General features: G+C 50.7%; 2 protein-coding genes across 3 annotated transcripts; one reads left to right on the top strand and one right to left on the bottom strand.

Moving 5' to 3' along the window:
- Positions 1–1892: 1892 nt before the first annotated feature.
- On the bottom strand, positions 1893–20894 carry LOC121482151 (nitric oxide synthase interacting protein). Its single transcript, XM_041740000.1, has 9 exons — positions 20774–20894; positions 6451–6521; positions 5767–5872; positions 4637–4718; positions 2947–3106; positions 2738–2856; positions 2395–2582; positions 2160–2268; positions 1893–1999 (listed from the first exon to the last, which is right to left on the bottom strand). The coding sequence occupies exons 2-9, from the start codon at positions 6518–6520 to the stop codon at positions 1928–1930; spliced, it is 906 nt and encodes a 301-aa protein (XP_041595934.1). The 5' UTR covers position 6521; positions 20774–20894; the 3' UTR covers positions 1893–1927.
- PRRG2 (proline rich and Gla domain 2) lies at positions 20797–27152 on the top strand. 2 transcript variants are annotated; one of them, XM_041740016.1, is made up of 7 exons: positions 20797–20929; positions 22436–22533; positions 22722–22897; positions 23043–23082; positions 25137–25272; positions 26101–26253; positions 26559–27152. In XM_041740016.1, the coding sequence occupies exons 2-7, from the start codon at positions 22449–22451 to the stop codon at positions 26575–26577; spliced, it is 609 nt and encodes a 202-aa protein (XP_041595950.1). In that variant the 5' UTR covers positions 20797–20929; positions 22436–22448; the 3' UTR covers positions 26578–27152. The 2 variants fall into 2 exon arrangements, with proteins under 2 accessions (XP_041595950.1, XP_041595945.1); XM_041740011.1 differs by lacking the exon at positions 20797–20929 and adding an exon at positions 21598–21746.
- Positions 27153–27214: the final 62 nt, after the last annotated feature.

The following is a 27214-nucleotide window of genomic DNA, read 5'->3' as shown; positions in this document are numbered from 1 at the left end:
AGGCTGGAGCCCCTGCAGGCACACCCTGCTGGAGCTAAGCCCTGTGTTGCCTCTTTCTGGCTCAGCTTTAGATCAGTATCTACGGAACCTCTGTGGAGAAAAGGCAAGCTTTGTTTCCACTTCCTTTGCTCCCTTCTGCTGCTGTAGCTGAAGCTGTGGTTAGACTCTTGTTTCCTCTCCTTGTCGCCTTTGAAACCTCAAAGGAAACTACTCTCTTTGGAGCGGGGACGTTGATATGCACCCTGCCAGCTCACCACACAGCGTGTCTCGAAGGGCCCGCCTGTGAATCGTGGGATTTAGTTTCGTTGTGGGAATAAAGGTGCAAGATTGGGAATCCTTGAAGCGTTTATGGGGGGGGGGGGTATTCTGAACAAACATGAACAAGACTGGAGTCCTGGAGTAGGCTGGGAGAGATCGGGAAGGAACCAGGGGTGGTTGTAGACTCTTGAGAAAGGGGCTAAAAAAAAAAAAAAAAAAAAGAAAGGGGCTGAAGATTGGGGGCATTCTAGGGATCAAGGGGTGACCTGAAACACTCTAGGTGGAGTTTGCTAAGGGGGAGAGGTCTATGGGGTGATAATGTGGGAATACCTGGGGAGGAGAGGTACAGATAATGGAAGGAAGGGCAGGACTGGGGGTGGGGAGGTCTCTGGAGGTGGTTAACTTCTAGGTGAACTTGGCTTTCTGCTACAGCTTTGAGTAGTAACTTTGGGCAAGTGTATTTTCTCAGACTCAGTGAGCTGTTCTGTGAAGTGGGTACAAGCATCCTTCTCCCGGGATTGTGGCCAGGACTCAAGAGGATTATAGATGGATAGGCCTGGAGGGCAAGGGCTCCTTGAATGCCAGCTGCCACTGGGCCAGTTCCCAGGGATTGGGGTCCCAAGAGTCAGGTGTGAGAGCTCTTCAGAACAAAAGGAAGGTTCTAGAAGTATATAGGGGAGCAAATTCTGGGTTCCAGGGGCTCTCCAGGGTGCAACGATGAGACCGTCCACCCCTTGCTACAACCTTTCTCTGAAGCCAGATGCACTACCACGTCCTGCACCAGACAGGGGCTCCACCGAAGAAGAGCAGTGAAGCATACTTCCTCGTTCTTTGAATCAGATCTGGGCATTAGATAAGACCTCTTAGTTTTAGAGAAGTGAAAAGGTAGAGATTGTTCACTGAACGGACCAGTATGTACCTGTGGAGAAAGACCTGGGAGGGCAGAACCTAGGTATCACTTGGGGAGGCAGGAATGTTAAGTCTTTATCTTTCTGATCTTACCCCGGCTCTGTATGCTACTTTGCACACCGTCCAGGGCTGCTATTGCGAGCCAGTGGTCATGACATACAAAGCTTTTAAGAGCTGCCCCTGTGCTCCAAGCCAAATGCAGGCAGGCCCCCCAGACCCCAGGCTCTGCAGCCTCCTTGTCCCTGCAGGCTCTGCTCCTCACACCTGCCAGGTACTGTGTCCCCTCCAGCAGTCTATGCAAGCCATTGGACAAGGACTTTCTTCTTGCTCTTGGCCTCCCGGCAGTCAGGTGTCAGAGAGGAGGGCTCCTGACTGCCTTCTTTAGACTGGGTGGCAGCTGCTGGCTCTCACCGCATTTTGTTTCCTTTGGGTGTTTTACCACACTTTACTTTTAGAGAGGCATTCCGGGACATCGAATCTGGCATAACTCAAAAAGATGCGAGGGGGTTTCTACTTAGCCTGTTAAAGTGGCGCCTTCCTGTGGTCGACCTTCAGATTTCGGCTTCTGGCCCAACGTTAACGCTGCCAGTGTGCATTCAGTTCGGATTTTACTCTCAACATAAGCCCACGCCTTCTGATTCCAGTCGCTGCAGCAGGTACACGTGGAGGGCAACCTGGGTGGCCCCAGGGCTCTGGCGCAGCCAATGAAGGGACCACAAGGCCAGTGAGTCCAAGCCTGTTTATTTGGTCTTCCGTGCGCTCAGGCCTGCATCACCGGCCTCGACTTTTCAGCCTGCAGCTTCACGCCGGAGCCCGCGAAGCCTGTGCCACCCTGGAGAGGTGGGGACAAGGCCACCGTGGAGGCAGGTCGGGCCGCGGGGGCGGGGCGCGGAGGAGGCAGGCCTCTCCGGAGAGGGCGGAGCCAGGAGGGGCGGGGCATGCAGCAGGGGCAGGGGCTTGAGAGCGAGGCCTGGGCATGGGTCAGTGCTCACCCGCTGCAGCACGATGATGTCGCGGTCTGTCAGCTTCTCCCCGTTTACCGGGTCTACCATGTCTTTCCGAATCAGCTTCTCCACGCATTCCATGGTGACCACAGCCCCACTACAGTGAAGGTGAGGGTGGGAGGGGCCACGGATCAGAGACCCGGCCCCGGTGAAGGTAGCCCCACCCCACCCCGCCCAGCCCCGCCCGGCCCCACCGGCCCTGGATCCTCTCCAGGTGACTCACGAGGGCCGCAGCACCGCGCAAGGCGTGGCGTTGCTCAAGCTGTCCCGGGTCACGGCACACACGTAGCGCTCACTGCGTGTGATGAGCCCCACGCGGTCCACAGAGCTGTCGAGCGGCGTGAAGCGCACAGGTGTCAGGTCCGACATGCGCAATGGCTTCCCGGACATGGGGCAGGTCACGGTGCGAGACTGCGATGGGCAGAAGGGAGGCAGGGTTAGCAGGCCAGGCTGGGGCCAGGTGTAGGGAGGATTGGGGCGTCCCAGGCAGGAAAGGGGGCGCTCAGGATCCTGGAGGACTCTGGCTCTCTGGGTCCTAGTGGGCACAGAGTGCTGGGGATGCTCACAGGCTTCTCCAGCTTGGTGGCCTTGGCCTCGGGGGTCAGCGACGGGATCCAGAAGCTGGGCAGTGCTTTATCCTTGTCCTTGCCCGTAGGGCCTGCACTGGACCCAGGTCGGGCATCATCTGTAGGGGGAAAGGGGTGTAGATGCCATGCCCAGGAAGGCACTCGGCCCCGCAGGAACCCCACTCACTTCCAAGTCTGCCTCTCCTCACCTGAGGTCGTCCCAGAGGCGGCCTTGGATGTGAATGGGTTGAGAGGCCGGCTCACGATGGCTGCCTCCTTCTCCAGGAAGCCCCGTACCTGGTCCTGGGCCGCAGCCCGCTGCAGCTCTTTCTGCTCCTCACGCCGGGCACCACGCTGCTTCTCATAGGCCTGTGGACAGCCAGAAAAAAGTGGACCATGCGTCTCTCTGTGGGTTGTGACTCTGAGGGTGGCTCTTCCCATTTCACAGGTGGGTAAACTGAGGTCTACAAAGGGGACCATCCCGGCACTGCTCCTAGAGGCTAGTGGCTGCCAGTGTGTGACGCTTTAATCTGCTGTGATCCATGGTGTGGCTCTGCTGTCCTTGCTGGTCCCTTCCCCTATTGCAGGGCACGAAGGTCACTTCTCATTTAGCTGGTTTGGGACTCAGTGGCTTCTCCACTCCAGCAGAGTGGCCAGCAGCTTGGCAGGAGACAGACGCCCAGACATAAACCTTGTCTCTGTCAATGATGAGCTCTGTGGCTTCCAGTAAGCGCTGTGACTTCTCCTGGCCTGTTTCTTCATCTGTAAAACTGGCTAACGATGGTGACCTACCTCAAAGGTTCACTGGGTTATACGGGATGATTTTTGGAAATGCTTAAAACCTTGACACATACCTGACACATAGTAAGTGCTCAATAAATGTATCTGTGGACCATGTTATATTTTACAGCATATGTACTGTGTGTAGATCCTCTGTCCCATTCTCAGACAAGTTCCAGGAGAGTAAGCACCCAGGCAGCCACTAGACCATGCAGAGGTCATGGACACTGGGGAAGCCACTTGCTCTAGACAGAAAGCTCTATGAGAATCTCGCCCTCAGTGTTTCCAGAATGCTGGGAAGCCTGGCAGGAAAAGGGAGGGAGGGGGGCCAGCTGTACCTTAAACACGTTGATAAAGGGGGTCCTTCCTATCCATGAAATGAGTTCACCCATGAAGAGTGGACGTGGCTCCACATAAATGCCTCAAGAATCCTGCACTGGGAGAATCTCCCACATGCCCTGCAGCTGATTTGGCCCTGTCCGCCCATTTTATTTATTTTATTTTTATTTATTTTTTAAAGATTTTATTTATTTATTCATGAGACAGAGAGAGGGCAGAGACATAGGCAGAGGGAGAAGCAGGCTCCATGCAGGAACCTGATGCGGGACTCAATCCCAGGAACACTCCCTGAGCCAAAGGCAGACACTGAATTGCTGGGCCACCCAGGTGTCCCGGTGTCAGCACATTTTAGAGCCAATGAAACCGAGGCCCAGAGAGGTGAGGAGACATCATTAATTCAACAAATATTCATGGAGAGCCTAGGGCCATGGGGTGGTTAAGAGTTTTGTTCCCTGCCCCTGGGGCCTGCTGTCTAGCGGGCATGAGTCGGCGACATGCAGAATCATAACGATGACAAATGTCAAGACAAGAGGTGATAAGGGGCAGATCCCTGGGGTCTCTGGACTAGCAGGAGGTCAGTGGAGGCAATGCCTGGGCTGAAGTCTAGAGGAGGGTTTAGCCAGAAGTGGGAGGGGACAGTGCACCAGGCAGAGGGAACAGTGCTAGCAAAGGCCCAGAGGGAAAAGGAACTCAGCTGGAAAGCCTAGAGTGGCCGTGCTTGTGAGATCAACATCAAAGCCGCCAGCCCTGCCTGCGCCCCCATACCCCCATCCCCATCACCTTCATCTGCCGGGCGATCTCCTTCTTCTGGTGCAAGATATACTCCAGGATTGCCTCACGCTCATACAGGTAGCCATCTGGGCTGTAAGGACAGGACGGGTTGAGAAGTGTCAGCTCCCTACCCTGGGCACCCACTAAAGCATCTTGCAGGCAACAGGCCATTCAGTGCTCAAGTGTGGCTCCCTGAGGTAGACCAAACCATTTTTACTCTTCTGGCTTTATAATCTGCTCTGGTGTGTGTGTGGGGTGGGGGTGGGGGGGAACCTTGTGCAGGCAAGGGGTAACTCAGCAGGCCCAGGTGATCCAACCCCTGCACATTCCAGAGGACTGGCTCTTGACCAGCATCCAGGAGGGAACCCCTAAGCCCCTGGATTGTACTGATTGATAAAAGTATCTTAGTTCACCTGGGACGGGGTGAGGGCTTAGTCTGTGTGGTCTCAGATAGACCTCTGGAGGGACTGAAGACCAGGTCCGCCCCATGGAGGTCAGCCATACCTCCAGGACCAGCCTCTAATAAAATCCCTAGACACTGGGGCTCGGGTGGGCTTCCCTGGTGGGCGACACTCCTGCGTGTTGTCACACGTTGCAGGGAGACCAGCGCTGTCTGTGTGATTCTACTAGGAGAGAACAACTGGAAGCTTGCTCCTATTCCCTCCTGGACTCTGCCCCACGTGTCTTCTCCCCTTGCTGACTTAACCTCCACCTTTGTAGTGGAACAAGCTGTTACGGACTAGAACCAACTCTCCGAGTTCTGTGCATCCTTCTAATGAACCCCTCAACACGAAGGTGGCCTCAGGGACCCTTAACCACAGTCCACTCTCGTCACTCTCTGCAAATGTACCCGTAAACTAAGCCCAAATCCAGTCACTGGACTAAGCACTTTACACCCATTCTCGCTGAAGCCTCTGCCAGGCCGTGAGGCAGGTAATGGTAAGCACTCCACACACGAGCTGTTATTATGTGCCCAGCCATGTTCTGAGGGCCCTACTCTAGCCTTTTCCACACCCCATGGAACACATTAGGATCACGCCCATGTCTCAGCTGAGCACACAGGCTCTGAGAGGTTAAGGAGCTTGTCCAGGGCGCCCCACCCCTGCATGCAGCGCCCTCCATGCGGCTCCCCAGCTCACGTGACGACAGGATCATGGCAGGGCTGCAGAGAGAGGCAGCAGCAATCGAAGTCCTTGACGGCATCCCGGCTCAGTCGAATGTTCTGGGTCCCATAGCCTGAGGCCGCTGGGGATGGAGACAGACAGAGGTGATGGGGGGACAGGAGATGTGCCCCTTGCCAAACCCCAAGAGAAAGGCACAGAGAGAACTTGGGGGTGGTGGTGGTGGTGGGGAACTCAAAGAAACAGGGAGTCAAGAGCTTGGGCTGCGTGTCTATGTTAGAAGCAGGGGCATGACCCACAGGAAGGTGTTAATCCAGAGGGTAAGTGACAGGCCCTGTCACTGAGGCAGCTGGGTAGAGAGGCTCACAGCTGACTCCCCTCTACCACCCCGCCCCCTCCCCCAAACCAAACTCATGGGCCTGTATGGACTCTGGGCCTCAGTTTCTGCCTCTGGAATGTGGCCGTGACAATGGTGATTCCTTCCTCAGTGGGTAGTTGGGAGTCATGGATGAGTTCACATACAGAAGTGCCCATTGCAGGGGTGGGAGCGTGTGGGATTGCGCAGGCTCTTTCCCATAAGGTCAGGACCATCAGTCAGAGCAAGGTAGGGGGGGAGGGGAGAGACATGCCCAGAAGGCACAACCAGAGGTCCAAGGGGATGGTGACTTCAAGATACACCTGTTCCCCTGCCAAACTCAATACCTGTGTCCTTCTTCTTCTCGTGGTAAGTATAGACGGCCCCTGCCGTGCAATTCTTGCCATGTCGTGTCATCCTGAGGGAAGGAGGGAACAGTTGCAGGGCTGTGGGGGGGGGGGGGGAGTCCACAGGAAAGACGGGCCCTTGGAGCTGGTCTGCCCCTACCCCCCCAGATACAGAAACTGGGGGTGGGTCAGGGGAGGACGGTCTTACAACATGGAGTGGGAAAGCAACGCCCATACACTCCAAAAATGAAGTTTTTTTACTTTGCAAGTTTTCTGACCTTTTATTTTTTTATTTTTAATTTTTTTTTAAAATTTTTTTATTATTATTTATTTATGATAGTTACAGAGAGAGAGAGAGAGAGGCAGAGACACAGGCAGAGGGAGAAGCAGGCTCCATGCACCGGGAGCCCGACGTGGGATTCGATCCTGGGTCTCCAGGACCGCGCCCTGGGCCAAAGGCAGGCGCCGAACCGCTGCACCACCCAGGGATCCCTTTTCTGACCTTTTAAAAAAGATTTTATACTTATTCATGAGAGAGAGAGGCAGAGACATAGGCAGAGGGAGAAGCAGGCTCCCTGAGGGGAGCCTGATGCAGAACTTGATCCCAGGACCCCAGGATCATGCCCTGAGCCAAAGGCAGATGCTCAACCACTGAGACACCCAGGTGTCTTGACTTTTTCACTTTGAAGAAAGACCTATGCTCTGTTTGTGAAAGCAGGCCTTGGAAGGGGTACACCCTGTGAGTTACTCTGAGGTGGTAGAAGGAGGGTTAACTGAAATCCAAGAAAATTCTAGCAGCAGGTGAGGATGGCTGTGGCTCCTTATGCACAGGGGGGAAGTGGGGGTCTTGGAGATGTTCTGCTCGGGGTGTGTGCGTATGTGTGTACCTACCGGCTCATGGCAACTGAGTGCAGTTCTTTGGGTTCACCTACTCTATCTCCTGGGTGGGTGAAATCATCTGTAGGCGAAGTGAAATCCGCATCATGGTGGAAGTGTTGCCTAATGTTTATCAATGGCACTGGAATAAATTCGTGTTTTTGAAACGAGCATTCTAGCAGAACTAACTGTACACAGAACACTGGCCAATCAACAAGAAGAAAACCTAGCTACCCAGACAAGAAAGGGAGCAAAAGATGTGAAGAAGAGGCAATCTATAGAAGCAGCGGCAAAAAGACTAAGGTTAAGTGTGGAGAGACATTCAAGGGCAGCCCGGGTGGCTCAGCGGTTTAGTGCCGCCTTCAGCCCAGGGCCTGATCCTGGAGTCCCGGGATTGAGTCCCACATCAGGCTCCCTGCCTGGAGCCTGCTTCTCCCTCTGCCTGTGTCTCTGCCTCTCTTTCCCTGTGTCTCTCATGAATAAATAAATAAAATCTTAAGAAAAAAAAAAAAAAAGAGAGAGACATTCAAAATTCTCCTCAGGTGGAAACAATAGTAAGATAGCACTTGATAGGTGCCTGGGTGGCTCAGTGGGTTAAGCGTCTGCCTTTGGCTCAGGTCATGATCTCAGAGTCCTGGGACTGAACCCCGTATCTGGCTCCCTGCTCAGCAGGAGCCTGCTTCTTTCTCTCCTTTCTGCTCATGCTCTCTCTTGCTATCTCTCTCTCAAATAAATAAAATCTTAAAAAAAAAAAAAAAAAAAGACAGCACTTGATACCTATCATCAGGCTGGCGGGAGAAATTTGAAAGCTGGGTAAGACCAGGGCTTGGGGAGGACACGTGGCCGGTCACAGGATCCTTGGGCATCTCAGCGGGGTCAGGCTCTTGGAACACAAGCTCATGGAAGTTTAGCAAAATAAGCGCAGGTGATTCTGCACTTGGGTGATGTGCCCCAAAGACATACTTAGAGACATCCCCAAGGGAGCATACCCAAGGATGTCCACAGTGGGTTAGTTATTCCAGAGGGGAGTCAAAGGCACCTGGATGTCCCTTCCTGGGAGAATGGGTGGTGATGGCCTATCCTGGAGACTACCCAGCTGTGAGATGCAACCTGCTAGATGTGTGCAAGGCATCACAGGTAGATGTTAACACAATACTGGGTATAGAAAGTAAGGGGAGAAAAAAAAAAAAAAAGAAAGTAAGGGGAGGGATCCCTGGGTGGCGCAGCGGTTCGGCGCGTCTCTCTCTGTGACTATCATAAATAAATAGTAATAAAAAAAAAATAAAAAAAAATAAAGTAAGGGGAAAAAAAGGGGAAGAAATGAAACAGGACCGCTAACAAATCTATTTGTGCCCAAGATGGTACATATATTTTTAAAAGATTTTATTTATTCATGAGAGATACAGAAAAAGAGAGAGAGAGAGAGAGAGAGAGAGAGAGGCAGAGACACAGGCAGAGGGAGAAGCAGCTCCCTGCAGGGAGCCTGACGTGGGACTCAATCCCAGGTCTCCAGGATCACGCCCTGGGCTGAAGGCAGTGCTAAACCACTGAGCCACCCAGGCTGCCCCATATATATTTTTTTTAAGATTTTATTTCGAGGGATGCCTGGGTTTTATAAATATAGATTTTATTTATTTTATTATTAATAAAGGTTTAATAAATAAAGATTTTATTTATTTATTCATGAGAGACACAGAGAGAGAGGCAGACACAGGCAGAGGGGAAAAGCGGGGTCCCTACAGGGAGGCCGATGTGGGACTCCATCCCGGGACTCAGGGATCAGGCCCTGAGACAAAGGCAGATGCTCAACCACTGAGCCACCCAGGTGCCCCAAGATGGTACATTTTTTTAAAAGTTCATACAAACAAGAGGGTATGCACTGTGCATACTAGAGTGGTTGCCCATGTGTGAGGTGGGGACTGACCAGGGGCTGGAGATATAGGATGGGGCTGTAGGTTACAGGGATCAAGGATTGGGCAAGATGACCTTTAGCCTGGGCTTGAGTCCAGGCTTGGCCCTGCACTGGCTGTGTGACCCTAGGCTGGCCATTTCCTTTCTCAGAGCCTTGGTCTGATTTGGCAAAACATAACCATGGGATCTAGTTGACAGAATTGGATTGCTGTGAGAACTGAATGAGTCCTGCCTGGAGCCTGGCACATGGGGAGTGTTTGGGAAATATTTCTCTGGCTCTGTGGCTGCAAGAAAGATTCAGAAGGCCGAGGTGGGGGTGGGGCACAACCAACCAAGGGCTCCCCAAAATGTAAAAAGCAACTTTGTCTTTATTCCCCTCTTCTGGTCACCTTCCGCAACTTTCCTTTCCCATTCAGTATATGTGCTCCCTAAGCACATATCAATTCAGAATTGAAATGCATATCTCTTTTGAGCCACGGATCTCGTTCTCCCCCTACTGGCGTCTTCCCTCAAAAGCTGATTTTTGGTCTCCTAGGTATATTGACAGGCTAGATGCAGACCTTAAGGATGCAGTTTGATGCATTTTGACAAATGTATATGCCTTGGACCACCGCCCCAGTCAAGACCCAGGCCACTTCACCCCGGCGGTGGCCGCTGTGCTGCTCACAGAAGCTAACCTTTCTGAACAGCCTAACTTGACCCACGGAACGTCCTCCAACTTTCCCTCAACCCCCAAGCTTTTGAGCAGATGTCCAGCACCTGCTGTCTCCCCTGGCTCACCTGCCACCTCCTCCTCCCCCGGCCCTCTGGCTTCCGCCCCAGCCCCCCAGCTGCCACACATGAAGGTCGCACTGACCTCCTCCTGGACAAATTCTCCACTCTATTCTTAGTTGTCAACTGCCTTGACCCTCTGTGGTATTTGGCACTGAGCTGCTTGTCTTGTGGCCAACAACAGGGGTTTCTGCACTCTTTGGCTTCTTGGCCAGGGACATTTTCCCTCCAAAAGTGAGCAGAGAAGCTACAGAAGGAGCATTTTTTTTTTTTAAACTTAGCCAGGCAATAATGGGAAAAATCCCACAGAGCAGTTTGATCCCTGACCCCATACCAACTCTGCGCCCCCATCTTATCGACTGTCCAACCTCAACCACTCTCTGAGATCTGTCCCGTCACCATCTCCATTTTGCAGATGGGCAAACTGACACTTGGAAGTGAAGTTGCTGCCTAGGGCAGTGATCCTCAAAGTCAGGTCTGGGGACCCTAGGTGGGGGGTTCTCTAAGAAGCTTTCAGGGTAGCCACAAACTATTTCCACAATATTACTAAAATGTGTTTGCCTTTGTTACTTATTCTCTCACAAGTGTAAGTGGAGTCTTCCAGAGACTGTGTGACACAAGAAGATGTCATTGCTCTGACCGCTGACTCAATGTGTGCTTGCGCATCCTTGGGTTTTAAACATTTTAGCGGCATCTAGCTGGCTCAGTTGGGATAGTATGCAACTCTTCATCTTGGGGTCATAGGTTCAAGCCCCATGTTGGGTGTGGAGCCTACTTAAAAAAAACTATTTTGGGGGGACTGAGTGGCTCAGTGGTTGAGTGTCTGCCTTTGGCTTAGGTCATGATCCTGGGATTCTGGGACTGAGTCCCACATCAGACTCCCCACAGGGAGCCTGCTTCTCCCTCTGCATATGTCTCTGCCTCCCTCTGTGTCACTCATGAATAAATAAATAAAATCTTTTAAAAAATTAAAAGAACAGAGCAGGGGCGCCTGGGTGGTTCAGTCGGTTAGGCATCTAGCTTCAGCTCAGGTAATGATCTCAGGGTCTTGGGATCAAGCCCCACATCAGGCTCCCTGCTCAATGGGGAGCTTGCTTCTCCCTCTGCCTATGTCTCTGCCCTCTCTCTCAGTGTCTCTCATGAATAAAACAAAAACTAAACAAAAACTGTTTTATTATGCTAAGTGAAAGAAATTTGGCATAAAAGGCCATATATTATAGGATCACATGTATACAAAATGTCAAAATAGGCAAATCCATAGAGACAAAAGTGGATTGGTGGTTGCCATATGCTGGGAGCAGGGGAAATGATGAGTAACTGCTGATGGGTACAAGGTTTCTTTTTGGTGTGACGAAAATGTTCTGGAATCAGTAAATGGTGATGATTGCACAAAACAGTGAATATACTACTTTACATTTTTAAAAAAGATTCTTATTTTTAAGTAATCTCTACACCCATTGTGGGGCTCAAACCCACTACCCCAAGATCAAGAATCGCACACTCAGGCATCTGAGCCAGCCTGGTGCCCCACGAACACATTATTTTAAATGGATGAATTTTGTGTTATGTGAATTATATCTTAGTAAAACCCTTTTTAGCATCAGTTTTAATTTATGATGCAGCAAATATTGATAGGTAGGACTCACATAAATGAAAGTTCTCCAGAATCCGCAGTAACTTTTAAGAAACTGAGACCAAAGAGTTTAAGAACTGCTGGCCAAGTGTTGAAGGGCTGGCAGGTGGCAGTGCCAGGATTTCTCTGGAAGTTGAGCTTTCACCCACCATGCTGTATTGTCTCCTCATTAAGGCCAATTTCTCCTTCCTTCCTTCCTTCCTTCCTTCCTTCCTTCCTTCCTTCTTTCTTCTTTCTTTCCCTTTCTTTCAAGACTTTATTTATTTATTCATAAGAGACAGAGAGAGAGGCAGAGACATAGGCAGAGTGGAGAAGCAGGCTCCCTGTGGGGAGCCTGATGCAGGACTCGTTCCCAGGACCCCAGATCACGACTTGAGCCGAAGGCAGACAGATGCTCAACCACTGAGCCACCCAGGCATCCCAAGGCCAATTTCAAAATACAAAATAGAACTATTGGGGATCCCTGGGTGGCTCAGCAGTTTGGTGCCTGCCTTCGGCCCAGGGCATGATCCTGGGGGCCCGGGATCAAGTCCCGCATCAGGTTCCCTGCATGGGGCTCGCTTCTCCCTCTGCCTGTGTCTCTGCCCTCCTCTCTCTCTGTGTGTGTCTCTCTCATGAGTAAATAAATAAAATCTTAAAAAAAAAAATAGAACTATTGCCATCTGATGTCACTAGTGTTTCAGGGAGGAAACATCCAAAACAAGAGCCACATATCGTCAACCTACTTTACAGAGGAGAAAACAGGCTCCCAGAACTCCCCAGCTAGGAACCACAAGAGCCAGGGTTCAAACCCAGGCAAGCAGGGTGTGGAACTGCCCTCTTAACCACATGGCAACTGTGAGTCCTCCCAGGAAAGTTACTACCTGAGAACATAGGCCAGTCCATTCCCTTTTTGTATGAAGGCTTCAAAATCCAGAGTGTATTTTCCTCTTTCAACCCATTTCAATTCAGAAATTTTCAGACATGAAATTTTCACTGGAGATGCTTTAGGTTTTGTGATATACCACTGCAAAGGTACATTTATATACCCCATTTGTTCTGAGAAAAGTTTTCCAATAACCGAATCAAGTGTTGGTGCCTAAATTTAAATTAATTAAAAGGAGGAGTGCCTGGGGGGTTCAGTCAGTTGGTTGGCTGCCTTCAGCTCAGGTCATGATCTCATGGATCCTGGGGGTCAAGCCCCGTGGGCTCCTTGCTCAGTGGAGCGTCTGCTTCTCCCTCTGTCTCCCCACCCCCCCACAAATACACACTTAAAATCTCTCTCTTTTTTTTTTTTAGATTTTATTTATTTATTCATGAGAGACACACAGAGAAAAGAGAGAGGCAGAGACATAGGCAGAGGGAGAAGCAGGTTCCATGCAGGGAACCTGATGTGGGACTTGATCCCGAGACTCCAGGACCATGCCCTAAGTGAAAGGCAGACGCTCAACTGCTGAGCCACCCAGGCATCCCACCTAAAATCTTTTTAAAAAATTAATTAAAATGAAAGAATTAGAAAAGTCAGTCTCTCAGTCAAACTAGCCACTTCTCAAAGTGCTCCACAGCCTCTTGGGACTAGGGGCTCCAGCTCAAACAGCACCGTGACAAGATGGGACTTTATAAAACCATGACCACGATGCCATCAAGTGAATGATTTTGTAACATCTACTATCGTCTGCTGTTCAAACTACTGATTCTCTCCCGACTGTCTTTTTCTGCAGTTGGTTTGCTTGAATCCTGAACCAATGGTACCTCACCTTTTGGTGGGACCAGAGATCCCTTCGAGAACCTAGAGAATGCTACCCACCTCTCTCCTGAAAATGGTGCATGCCAGGCCATTCTGGGGGTACAGAAGCTTTTGTGTTAAAGGAAAACCAAGGGACTAATTACATTCAAGGAAATAAAAGACAGAAACAGGACATGATGTAAGCAGTACAGAGAGAGTTCCCTAAGAGCCAAAGTGTACATTTGAGACACTCTATTAATAATGGCTGTTAAAAAAAAAAAGCCACCCCCCCCCAATCAAAACAAGGCTGAAGGGATCCCTGGGTGGCGCAGCGGTTTGGCACCTGCCTTTGGCCCAGGGCGCGATCCTGGAGACCCGGGATCGAATCCCATGTCGGGCTCCCGGTGCATGGAGCCTGCTTCTCCCTCTGCCTGTGTCTCTGCCTCTCTCTCTCTGTGACTATCATAAATAAATAAATAAATAAATAAATAAATAAATAAATAAATAAATAAACAAACAAGGCTGATGTTTAAGAGGTCTGATGAACCTAGCCCTGTCTGAAACATTTTACACATATTGAGTTCACTGAATCCCACAACCACATACAAATGGTTGCTACGATCAAGGAAACTGGCATAGAGAAGGTGCCCAACATCCTGCAGTAGAGATCTGACCCAGGCATCTGAGTCTGTGGCCTTCACCATCAGCCTGAGGAACTGTGCTTGACTCTGAGCGAACAGTGAGACAGCTAGTGTGTGCCTTGCTCTCCCCCTGGAAATTCTGCCCTCTTTTCCTTCTAGGCTCCATCGAGGAATCTACTCCCACAGGAAGCCTGTCTCTCCAGGCTGAATGAGGTGATCCGTGTACTCTGATAATGCCCTGAGTTACCTCCAATATAGCGGCTACTTCTCAGGATTTTCCACTCCAGGCTAGGAGCCCCTGGATGGATGGGCCCAGGAAAGACCCTAGTCTGGGTCCCAGAACTGTCTGGCACCTGGGTGGGCTTGGATATGTCATGAGAGGATCAGTTAGCTGCTGCTGACTCTTGATCTCAGGGTGGTGGGTTTGTGCTCTGCGCCGGGCATGAAGCTGAGAGAGAAGAAGAGAAGAGAAAGAGGAAGAGGAAGAGGAAGAGGAAGAGGAGAGAAGGGAGAGGAGAGGAGAGGAGAGGAGAGGAAAGAAGAAAAGAAGAAAAGAAGAAAAGAAAAAGAAAGAAGAAGGAAAGAAGAAGGGAAGGGAAGGGGAGGGGAGGGGAGGGGAGGGAGAAAACCAGGGGTGCCTGGCAGGCTCAGTGGTTAGAGCATGCAACACTTGATCTGGGGGGTTATGAGTTTGAGCCCCACGCTGGGTATAGGGATCACTTAAAAAAAAAAAGAGTTGCAAAACCATTTTGCATCCATTGATGACATAGTTGATTCGGGAAGGGGAGATGCCATTCAGGGAAAGGTTGAAGAAACTGTAAATTTGCAGGGCACTAACACCCCATAGCAGAAAAGAGAAAAATATAACAATGGAGGTTTGGGCTCTTCCTACCTCTTATTAGTCAGCTAGGGCTGCCAAAACAAAATATCACACGCAGGCTGGCTCAAACAACAGACATTTGTTTTCCGGAGACATTTATAGTTCTGGAGGTTGGAAGTCCAAGATCAGGGCGCTTGCATGGTCAGATTCTGGTGAGGACTCTACTCCTGGCTTACAGATAGCTAGCCACCTTCTTGCTGTTTTCCCGGGGCAAAGAGTATGCTCTCTGGCATCTCCTCTGGTAAAAACACCAGCCCCATGGGGTAGGACTCCACTCTTACAACCTCATTTAACCTTAATTAAATCCAGAATGGCCTATCTCCAAATAGTCACGTTGGTGGCCAGGGTTTCAACATATAAAGGGAAGGGAGGCGGCAGGGGGGGGGGGTACATTCAGCCCATAAACACCACTTGAAGCCCCTGATCAATCTCATCAACCATATCCCGTCTCATGTACATTGAAAGCGGGCGGGACAACCCAGCTTTAGGCAACATCAAGCTACTAGCTCTAAAGTAGTCATGCCAAAATAGCTGAACCTAAATCTCATCAAGGCTTGAGATTTAATTCTCTGATTCCAGGAAATTCAAAGGATGTAGTAGGAAACGACCAAAAAGGCTCAGACAGTAAAGATTTTTGACTTTGTGGCTGACAGGGCCCAGTCACAACTACTCAACTCTGTTCTTGTATGGCAAGAACAGCCATGGATATGTGTAAATAAATAGGCATTGCTGTGTTCCAATAGAAGTTCCCTTATGGACACAAGACATCTGAATTGCATAAATTATCATGGGTTACAAAATATTATTTTCCTTTTGATTTTTTCTAGTTGTTCAAAAATGTTAAAACCTTTTTTTAAAAAAAATATTTTATTTATTTATTCATGAGAGACACACAGAGAGAGGCAAAGACACAGGCAGAGGGAGAAGCAGGCTCCTCATAGGGACCTGATCCCGGGACCCCAGGATCATGACCTGAGCCAAAGGCAAGATGCCACCCAGGTGCCCCTGTTAAAACCGTTCTTAGTTTGCAGGCTACACAAAAACAAGTGGGAATTGCAAATCATATGTCTGATAAGGGAATTGTATCTAGAATATACCAAAAACTTACATCTCAGTAATAAAAAGACAACCCAGTTTAAAGATGGTTGAAGAGGGGTGCCTGGCTGGCTCAGTGGGTAGAGTATGTGACTCTTGACCTCGGGGTTCTGAGTCTGAGCTGAGTGTTGGGTGTGAAGATTACTTAAAAAAAAAATAAAACCTTTAAATAAATGGGGGCTCCTGGGGGGATCCCTCGGTGGCTCAGTGGTTTAGTGCCTGCCTTTGGCCCAGGGCGATATCCTGGAGTCCCAGGATCGAGTCCCGCATCGGGCTCCTGGCATGGAGCCTGCTTCTCCCTCTGCCTGTGTCTCTGCCTCTCTCTCTCTCTCTATGTCTATCATGAATAAATAAATTAAAAATAATAATAAAAATAAATGGGGCTCCTGGGTGGTTCAATCGGTTAAGAGTCTGCCTTCAGCTCAGGTCATGATCTCAGGGTCCTGGGATCAAGCCTCATGTTGGGCTCCCTGCTCAGCAGGGAGCCTGCTTCTCCCTCTCCCCCCTGTTCCTGTTCTGTCAAATAAATAGATAAAACCTTTAAAAAAATTAATTAAAGGGATCCCTGGGTGGCGCAGCGGTTTGGCGCCTGCCTTTGGCCCAGGGCGCGATCCTGGAGACCCAGGATCGAATCCCACGTCGGGCTCCCGGTGCATGGAGCCTGCTTCTCCCTCTGCCTGTGTCTCTGCCTCTCTCTCTCTCTCTCTCTCTGTGACTATCATAAATAAATAAAAATTTAAAAAAATTAATTAAAATAAAACTAGGTAAAGGATCAGATTTTCTCCAATGACGTCTGACAAATAGCCAATAAGCACATGAAAAAACGTTCCACGTCATTAATTATTAAGGAAATGCAACCGAAAAACCACAACGAGATACCAGTTCACGCCCAATAGGATGATTACAAACAAAAAGGTCAGGGCACCTAGGTGGCTTAGTCGGTTAAGTGTCCGACTCTTGGTTTTGGCTTGGGTCCTGGGCTTGGGTCCTGATCTCAGGGTACTGGGATCCAGCCCTGTGTCAGACTCCATGTGCATGGAGCCTGATTAGGATTCTCCCTCTCCTTCTGCCCCTCCCCTCATGTGCTCTCTCACTACAAAAACAAAACCAAAAACAAACAAAAGTCGAGGGAGAACTACAAGGGTGGATAAATTGGAACCCTGATGCATGAACAGCGGGAATGGATGCTGGGGCAGCCACTCTGGCAAAGTCTGGCAGTTCCTCAAGAACTTCCATACAGAGTTATCGTCTGATCTTTTCCAACAGAAATGAAAATATGTCCTCACAAAAACTTAGAAACAAATGTTTGGGGGATCCCTGGGTGGCGCAGTGGTTTGGCGCCTGCCTTTGGCCCAGGGCGCGATCCTGGAGACCCAGGATCGAATCCCACGTCGGGCTCCCGGTGCGTGGAGCCTGCTTCTCCCTCTGCCTGTGTCTCTGCCTCTCTCTCTCTCTCTGTGACTATCATAAATTAAAAAAAAAAAAGAAAAGAAAAGAAAAAAAAAAAGAAACAAATGTTTGTAGCATTTAGAATAGCCAAAAAGTGGAAACAACCCAAGTGCCCATCAACTGATGAATGGCTGAACAAACTATGGTATACCTCAGACAAAAGAATATTATGCAGCCACAAAAAGAATGAAGTACTGCTACATGCTACAAAATGAAACATTTTGCTAGGGGCGCCTGAGTGGCTCAGTGGTTGAGCATCTGCCTTTGACTCATGTCCTGATCCCAGGGTCCTGGGACAGAGTTCTGTATCTGGCTCCCTGAAGGGGGAGCCTCTGCCTAGGTCTTTGCCTCTTTCTCTATGTCTCTCATGAATAAATAAAATATTAAAAAACAAAAAAACAACATTATGCTAAGTGAAAGAAGCCAGTTTAAAAAAAAAACAAAAAAAACAAACTTGGTTTATGTGAAATGCCCAGATTAGATATACCCATAGAGACACAAAATATAGGGCAGCCCAGATGGCTCAGCAGTTTAGCGCCACCTTCAGCCCAGGGCTGATCCTGGAGACCTGGGATCGAGTACCACGTCAGGCTCCCTGCATGGAGCCTGCTTCTCCCTTTGCCTGTGTCTCTGCCTCTCTCTCTGTCTCTCATGAATAAATAAATAAAATCTTTAAAAAAAAAGAGAGAGACACAAAATATAGTAGTGGGTATTAGTGCCGGAGTGGAGAGGAGAGTAGGGAGTGACAGCAAATGAGTACTGGGTTTCTTTCCAGAGTGATGAAAATATTCTAGAACCGACTGTGGTGATGGTTGCACAACTCTGTGTATATACCAAAGACCACTGAGGGTTGCCTGGCTGGCTCAGTCAGCAGAACATCCAACTCTTGATCTCTGGGTATTGAGTTGGAGCCCCACAGTGGGTGTGGAACCTACTTAAAAATCAAAAACCAAAAACAACAAAACCTCACTGAGAGTGGATCCCTGGGTGGCTTGGTGGTTTGGAGCCTGCCTTTGGCCCAGGGCGTGATCCTGGAGTCCTGGGATCGAGTCTCGCTTCGGGCTCCTGGCATGGAGCCTGCTTCTCCCTCTGCCTGTGCCTCTGCCTCTCTCTCTATGTCTACTGTGAATAAATAAATAAAATCTTTAAAATAAAATAAAATAATTTTTAAAAACCTCACTGAGCTGTATACTTTATTATTTATTTATGAATCATTATTATTATTTAAAGGTTTACTTACTTGAGAGAGACAGCAGGGAGCAGGGGCAGAGAGTCCCAAGCCAACTCCAGACTAAGCACAGAGCCCAATGCAGGGCTCAACCCCATAACCCTGAGATCAGGGCCCTAACTGAAACCCAAGAGTCAATTGCTCAACCAAGTGAGCCACCCAACTGCCCCTATTTTTATTATTATTATTATTTTTTAAAGATTTTATTTATTCATGAGAGACACAGAGACAAGCAGAGACACAGGCAGAGAGAGAAGCCACTCAGGCGTCTCTTTCTATTATTAAAGATTTTATTTATTTGAGAGAGAGCATGAGCAGGGGGAGAGGGAGAAGGAGAAGCAGACTCCCCACCAGGCAGAGAGCCCAATGTGGGGCTCTATCCCAAGACCCTGGGATCATGACCTGAGCCAAATGCAGAGGCTTAATTGAGTAAGCCACTCAAACACTCCTATTTCATTATTATTTTTTAAAGATTATGGGGATGCCTGGGTGGCTCAGCAGTTTAGTGCCTGCCTTTGGCCCAGGGCGTGATACTGGAGTCCCAGGATCGAGTCCCACGTCGGACTCCCTGCATGGAGCCTGCTTCTCCCTCTGCCTGTGTCTCTGCCTCTCTCTGTGTCTCTCATGAATAAATAAATAAAATCTTAAAAAAAAAAAAAGATTTTATTTTTAAGTAGTCTCTACATCCAACACGGGGCTTGAAATCATGACCCCAAGATCAAGCTCTGCATACTCCTCCAACTGAGCCACCTAGGTGCCTCTGAACTGTAGACTTTAAATGGGTGAACTATATAAATAAACATAAATAAATCTGATTTTTTTTTTCAAAAGAAGGAAGTCAGCAGGATTTGGGTTTCGCCTGTTGACCCTTGGCACAGAGGCATAACTGAAATGAGATTACAAGGAAACAAAAAGACAAATTCAAACTCAGAGAGGATGATCAGAGTAAGTAATCCAGTTTCTTTAATAAATCAATTATGCCAAGAAGAATAAAGGGTGGGTGGAGGAGACTGTTCTAAATTAGGAGGAATTTAAGATACATAACAGCAATGACTTGACTGGATTCTGATTCAAACAAATCAAACTTTCTTTTAAAGGCATTTTTGACATGCAAGATTTGATTATACCAAGTAATAGGTACTATCCTAGAATTGCGATCGCTTTTGTAAAGCATGATAATGGTATTGTGGTCACGTTAAGAAAATATCTCTTGTTTTTTACACATGCGTCCTGAAAGTTTTAGGGATGAAATGTCACGATGGATAGGATTTGCCTTATGTATTTAATTAAAATATGCCAAGCCAGTATGGCAAAAATGTTAATAACTGGTAATTCTAGGTGATAGGGATTCTTATATTATTCCTTAACTTTTACGTTAGGTTTAAACTTTTTTTTAAAGGATTTTATTTATTTATTCACGGGAGACACAGAGAGGCAGAGACATAGGCAGAGGGAGAAACAAGCTCCCTGTAGGGAGCCTGATGCGGGACTCTATCCCAGGACCCTGGGATCACGACCTGCGCCAAAGGCAGATGCTCAATCACTTAGCCACCTAGGCGCCCCCAAGTTTGAACGTTTTCACAATAAAACAGTAAAGTAAAACCTTTCGAGGCCCAAGTTCACACCGACTCAACAGCAGCATCGGGATGAGAACCTAGATCAGCCCGACCTCAAAGCTCCACCAAGGAAAAACCCTACACCAACTCCCAGGTGCTGTCAAAAAAAGGTGCAGAGAAGGCGGCGGTGGGCGGCGCACAATCTCCTCCGCCCTCCCTGTCACAGTCTGGGAAACTGAGGCAGGAAGGGGGGGTCCTTCTTCCTCAACTCCCACTGCCTAGACCCCCTTCCTCCCAAGAGTCTTAGTCTCTCCTTCCCCTGGGACCCCCACCCCGTCCCGCCGCCCTCTACAGTGCAATATCAACTCTCAAGAAAACTGCCGGAGAGGCGGGGCTATCTCCAGAGGATGCTGGGAGACGTAGTTCAGCTTCAATCTTGGGGCGCCTGGAGTGCTCTATTAATGATTGACAGGGAGTCGGGAATTCGAAACCCTGTGCCTGTCTCCTTCAGGACCCTAGGAGTCTAGCCTGTGGGAAGGCGATCTCAGTAATCCATCCCGCCACCGCCCGGGACTCACCTTACAAACGACTCCTCGTTCCTTCGTCGCCTCTTCAACTGTGCCCCTACACCGGAAAGGAGGGCTGTTTTTCCTCTCCGCTTCGCCCACTTCCGCCCGGCGGAAAAGACCGGAAGTAGAGCTGCCCCTAGCTGCCGAGATACCTCGCCTGACTTGGTAAGTCCTCCCTTCTTCTCTCCCTCCCTCCGGAAACGTGAGTAGCAGCCTGAAGGTTCCGGTTGGTGCAACTGGCGCGAATATGGGACACGCTTAGTATATGCTAGGCATCTCCCGGGGCGGGAGAGTTCCTGCTTATGCCGAGGCTTTGCGTCTCTCCAAGTCCGAATTCGAGGACTTAACCACATCATCCAGAGATTGGGAAGCTCACTTCCCCAAGTATATCAATCACTTGCTCCATGTTGAGAGACAATTGAGAAGGGATACTTCTGTCCCCAGTTTATAAGCAGAGCAATTGAGAAATCAGAAGTGAAAGACCTTTAGATCACATCAGGAAACAGGAATTTACTACAGCATTGTCCACCTATCCCCAGGGACCACGGCATACATTTCCTGCCAGTTTTTAGATATCTAGCTATCTGGAGACATTCATTTTGCTGGCTCACCCAGGGAAGCTTCCATCCTCAGGAGGCAAACAAGGGAACAGGTGCATATCCAATCCCCTGGGTGCCTCCGCGGTGTCGGTGTCTGGTGTCGGAGACCCTGGCTTCCCTACAAGGCTCTGGACCTTAGGCCCTTCATACTAAGGTCCCTTTAAATACTTTGTCCCTTACCTGAGTCCCGCCCAGGGCAGGTAATCACAAACCCCGCCCCTCTGCCAGAGGCCGGGATCATCTTCATTACCGGGAGAGGGGCACCCCTCCTTCCTCTCCCCTCCCCTCTCCCCTGCCCCCCTCCCCCCCATTAACAGCTGGCCGCAGCTGGCAAAGGAAGCCCCGATTACAGAGGAAGGGAAAGTGCTCACAAGTCTGGGCAGGTAAGTGAATGTCCCCTGGGGCCAGAGTCTGGCTTGGGGACCCTGGCCTCCTGGCTCCCTGCCCCTCTGGGACTCAGCCATTTGGGTCCCCCAACACCAGGAGTCCAGGACCTCCACTCCCTTCTCCCCCTGGACCCAAGAATATAGGCTGTTTGCCTCTCCTGCCCTTCCTTCTGCTGTAATCTTTGATCTCAGTGGGTGGATGTGGCAATGGGCATAGGGAGAGGCAGGTATAGGTGGACGTTACCAGGAAGAAAGGAATCCTGATCACTGATGAACATGTTTATGAGCACCTACTATGTGCCAAGATTCGTGGTGGGTGCTGCAGACAGGGTAGAGAAAAAGAGAAGCTCCTGGCTCTGGTCTCTGGAGGCACACCACTTTCACTCAAATCCTGCTTCTGAATTGTGCAAATTGTATGACCTTGGGCAAGTCTTTTCCTTCTCTGTGCCTCACATTCCTCATCTGTAAAATGGGGACATAGGGATAATAATAGCACTGCTGTGAAAATTAAACTGAATTGATATGGTAAACTACCTTAAACAGTAGTCTAACTACCTGACTCAGAATACAGGCGACATGAGTGTCAGCTATGATTGTTATCATGGACCACAGAGTCCAGTCCGGGTGACCTTGCCTCCTTCCCCAGGGGCTGAGGCGCTTGCTGTCTCTCCCACTCATGGTTTCAGGTGTTCATAAAATATGAGGGGGTACCCCTTTCTGCTGCTGCTATACCTAGGATTGACCACTTGCTTGGACACCTCGCCTGGTGAGGAGAAAGACCAAGGTGAGCACTTGGGGGGAGAGCTGGTGTCCAGACACAGACCTCCACCTTTCCCTGACTCCAGAACTCTTGCTGCTAGTCCCCTCCCTCCCCAGGACTCCATCCTTTTCCATCCCATCAGCTTCCTGCATGTCCCCAGTCTTAGAGACTCTCCATTTTTTCTTCCTGTCCTCCGTGTCCTTTGGGCACAGAAGTCTTCCTGGACTCCCCGGAGGCCCAGAGCTTTCTAGGAAGCCGTAGCCGGATTCCACGAGCCAATCACTGGGACCTGGAACTGCTCACACCAGGGAACCTGGAACGGGAGTGTCGTGAGGAGCGGTGTTCCTGGGAGGAGGCGCGGGAGTATTTCGAGGACAATACTCTGACAGTGAGAGCCTCTCCAGGCCCTGGGATGTCCTGGCCCACACAATTCCCTCTACCCTGGGTCTCAGAAATGAGGGTGGGTTGCTGTAGGGGTGAGGAATCTCCCAGTTGATGTGCTGCCATTCCACCTGTTCTACTCTCTCTTCAAGGAGCGCTTTTGGGAGAGCTACATCTACAATGGCAAAGGAGGTGAGTGGGGTGGGGGATCCCCTCTTGTCCCATGCAGCTAAGGCAGCCCCTTCCTCTGCAAGTTGAACCAACATCCCCTGTCCCAAATTTGCCTCCTTCAAATTAATTCCATGCTCCTGGAGGTGGTTAGTTATTAAAAGAGTCCCCTCCTTTGAGATTAGAGCCCCTTCCTGAGGAACCCACCACAACTTTTTGGGAGGAGGTTTCATGTCCTTAGGAAGGAGGAAGTGCCTGTGTGTGTGTGGGGGGATGGTGGTTACAGCTCTGGGGCCTATCAGGCTGACCTACCTGAGCCCCCTGCCCCAGTCCCCGCTTTGGAGTCCAGAGCCCCAGCCCCTTCTGTAGCTTAGTTGCTAGAGGGACTGCTCCCCATCAACAGGGCCTGGCCAGGCCAGGCCAAGGTGGTGGAAGCCTCTGTATCCTCACCTGACCAGGCTGCCCAGCCCCAACCCTTTCTGTGAGTTCTAAGGCCCCACCATGGCTGTAGTCTTGTTGCTAAGGGGGGACTGCTCCTTAGCAACCAGGCCTGGCCATGCCGGACCAAGGAGGCCCCCAGCACTTGATACCTGGCTGGCTTCCCCTCCCCCACAGCCCCATCCCGGCCTTGGCCTGGTTACCAAGGCGGCCTCCCTAGCAACCACACCTAGCCAGGCTAAGGACCCAAGGCCCACTGCCCAGGGAGGAGCCCCCTCCCTGTAGCAGATGCCCCACCCCCTCGCAGCCTGGTTGCTAGGGGGGGATGCCCTTAGCAACAAGCCCTAGGTCTGGGCTAGAGGCCTCACATTGGAGCCTGGTTGCTAGGGGAGGTAACTACCTCACTGCAGGCCTAGAGAGGCCTGGGAGCTCCTTGAATCCACCTGAAACATGTCAGAACCCGAGGGCCTGCCTTCTCTGTGCAGCTCTTTGCACAGGGGGTTAAAAGCCTGGGGTTTGCTGTTTGAGGAAACTGCATGACCCAGTGCTAAGGGAAGTCTCCCCAGTGGCAAGACCCAGGAAGGCCTCACAAAGCTAAAGGATTGCTAAACGCCTAGGGTCCTGGCAAAGGGTCCACCTGAGTTCTAGATGCTCAAAAATGTATTACTGGGGAGGGGGGGCTGGAGGCCCCGAAATTCCTGCATTGATAAATGAATTTTTCACAGCCTTCTGGTCAATTAAAAAACCTTCCTGCAGATTCTACTCTTCCTTCAGAGTTGAGCTCTCGTCCCTCAGTAGCCTGGTTGGCAAAGGGACTATAGTCCAGAGGGGGGAGGTTGCCAGATAAAACACAGGGACCCCTCCAACCAGTTAAATTTGAATTTCAAATATACACAAATATGTTTTTTATTTTGTCTTATTTATTCATGAGAGACACAGAAAGAGAGGCAGGGACATAGGCAGAGGGAGAAGCAGGCTCCCTGCTGGGAGCTTGATGCAGAACTCTATCCTGGGACTCCGGGATCATGCCCTGAGCCAAAGGCAGATGCTCAACCACTGAGCCACTTAGGCGTCCCACACGTAAATAAGTTTTTTAGTGTAAGTATATTCTAAATACTCCAAGGGACATTCTTACACTAAAAAATATTCATTGTATGTTTAAAATTCATATTTAAGTGGGTTCATATTATTTGCTAAATCTGGTAATACTCGGTTGGGGGGGCCCTGAAATTGCCCATCTGAGTTCCCTATCCTACCTTTAGTGTGTCCACCGACCTCTTAGCAGATGGATTTTGCTCAAGAGGGATGAGCCACGCTGTGTTCAAGGAGGGTCCTCTATCACCGTAGGGATACAACTGCCATATTTTTGTCCCAGATGAACTACCAGACCCTATATGTGTTTGATCTCAATGAGTTTTCACAACCAGTGGGGGGAATCATCGTTACCATTTTGCAGAGCAGTAAATGGAGGCTTAGAGAAATGAGTGTGTGGAGTTGCCTGGAGTCACACACCTAGGAAGTGGCCCCAGTTCTACTTTGGTTCTTGGCCTATACTCTTCCCTCAGGGGGGAAGGCATAGGGTTGTGTGTGGTGGGGAGTGACAGCCTCTGACAGAGTGCCTCCCCCCGCCCCCCCCACAGGGCGTGGACGAGTGGACGTAGCAGGCCTGGCTGTGGGGCTGACATCTGGCATCCTGCTCATTGTCCTGGCCAGCTTGGGAGCCTTTTGGTATCTGCATTGCCGACGGGGTGGAGGCCAGCAGCCCTGTCCCCAAGAGTAAGGGGGATTCAGAGAGAAGGGGCCCTGGGTGGTGGTGGGGGGGGGGCTGGAAAGTGGGATGAATAGAGGAGGGAGGAAGGGTGGACCTAAGGAGACCAGTGGGTATTGCCTAAGGATCTGAGGAGACGACCACATGGCCAGTTGGTTTGTGAGACTGTGTGTGGACGATTAGTACCTGGCTCTGCTCAGTACCTGGCACACTGTAGGAGCCCAATCAGTATCTGCAGCCCATCTCCACAGTCCCAGGTTCCTGTGTAATCATCATTCTGTGTGTTGTATCTGGTGGGGCTGCAGCGTATGGTCCCTGGGTACGTGTAATATGTCAGTTTCCATCGTGACAGGCTGTAGCACATGTGTGCACCTTCTGAGTTGTCTAGACTTATCTTTCTCTGTGGGTCTAAGAAAGTGCTTGAGGGTCAGTCTTGAAAGTATGGTGGGTCCGGGATTTCTTGGTACAAGTGGCCCTCGGGAAATGAGTGACCTGGCTTATCTCTGTGTTGCGTCTGTTTCTGTGTCTGCCTCTCTGCAGTGCTGGCTTTTTCTCCACTGCTCCCTATATCTAGGAAGGCATGTGTGTTTGTGAATAAGACTATGTCTCAGCAGTTGGTGTCTGTATGTCCATCCCTGTGTGTCCACTGGGATGCTGGGGTGCTTTTCTGTGTGAAGGGTCTGGCTGCAGGTGACCCTCTTTCCTCCCGGTCTTTCTCCCTTCCACTCGTGTCCCTCTGCCACCCTCGGAGTCTGTGTCCCTAAGTCTTCCCGCCTTCTCCCAAGTCGCTCCATCCTGTAGGTTTCCACCGCTAACACTGTACTTTCTGTCCCCAGGGCTGAGCTCATTAACCCCCTGAGTCCCCTGGGTGATCTAGCCCCGCCGACGCCCCTGCCTCCACCCCCACCTCCACCCCCAGGCCTCCCCACCTACGAGCAGGCGCTGGCGGCCTCTGGGGTGCACGACGCACCTCCGCCCCCCTACAGCAGGTACTGGGCTGGGCTTCTACCCGGGGGTGGGGCACAGAGGAAGGAGGGGCGTGGGCTCAGGGGGCGGGACTTGGAATTTTGAGCTTATTATCCGGGGCGAGGCTTGGAGCGTGGGGGCGGGGCCCTATGCAATTGTCTGGGGGCGTGGCCCAGTGTTGTCTGTGTGGAGCCTAATGGGAGGGTGGGTCTTGGGCTCAGAGGGTCTGCGATTGGCTGAGACGCCCGCGGGCGGGTCGGAGTGGTCTTGCTTGAGGGGGGAAAAACAGCCGGGTCTTTGACTCCCGGCTGTGCCCCTCCCCTTGCAGCCTCAGGAGGCCTCGCTGAGGAGCTGCTTCGGAGCCGAGGTTCCCCAGACTCACAGCGGATTCCAGAGCCCCCAGGCCTCTTAAACTACTTAGCTGAGCTCGGGGAGTGGTGGGAGTAAGGGGGTCGTCCTGCCCGAGGCCTACCCTGGCACACGTGTTTCCGCCGAATACGGACGCACGCATATCCCCGGCCAACGTGTTCCCTCGTCCCGGCTACTCGCGGGCCCCCCCACGCTTTGACTGTGGGGGTACCCGCCAGCCCCCAGGGTAGGCGTGCGTGGAAACTCGGACCCCAGCGCATAGGTTGGGTATACCCACTCGCGTGAGTGAGCAGGTGTGACAAGTCCATCGCCCTTCAGTGCCACGGGCCACGCACACGCAGGGCCCTGCTTATGCACACACATGTTTTCGTACGCTCTCGGGCGCCCTGCAACCCAGGGAAAGGGTGGGGGGCACATTTGCAAGCGTGCTTTTCGGGGGCGAGCTCTCATTGCACCGGGAGACTGGAGTTGAGCTCCTCTCGTAAATGAAAATCCTTTGTAAAAGAGACACAAAGTGAAACAACGCAAAAAAATAAAAATAAACTGAATTGCATTCCCGGGCGCATCTGCGCGCGGCGGAGTTGGCTTTCTGTACAAACGCTGCGCCCTACACCC

This window comes from Vulpes lagopus, chromosome 2 (assembly GCF_018345385.1).
Source record: "Vulpes lagopus strain Blue_001 chromosome 2, ASM1834538v1, whole genome shotgun sequence".
In the NCBI taxonomy this organism is placed as follows: Eukaryota; Metazoa; Chordata; class Mammalia; order Carnivora; family Canidae; genus Vulpes; species Vulpes lagopus.
Note: the sequence above shows the minus strand (reverse complement) of the source record. Positions and strands in the feature narration are given on the sequence as shown.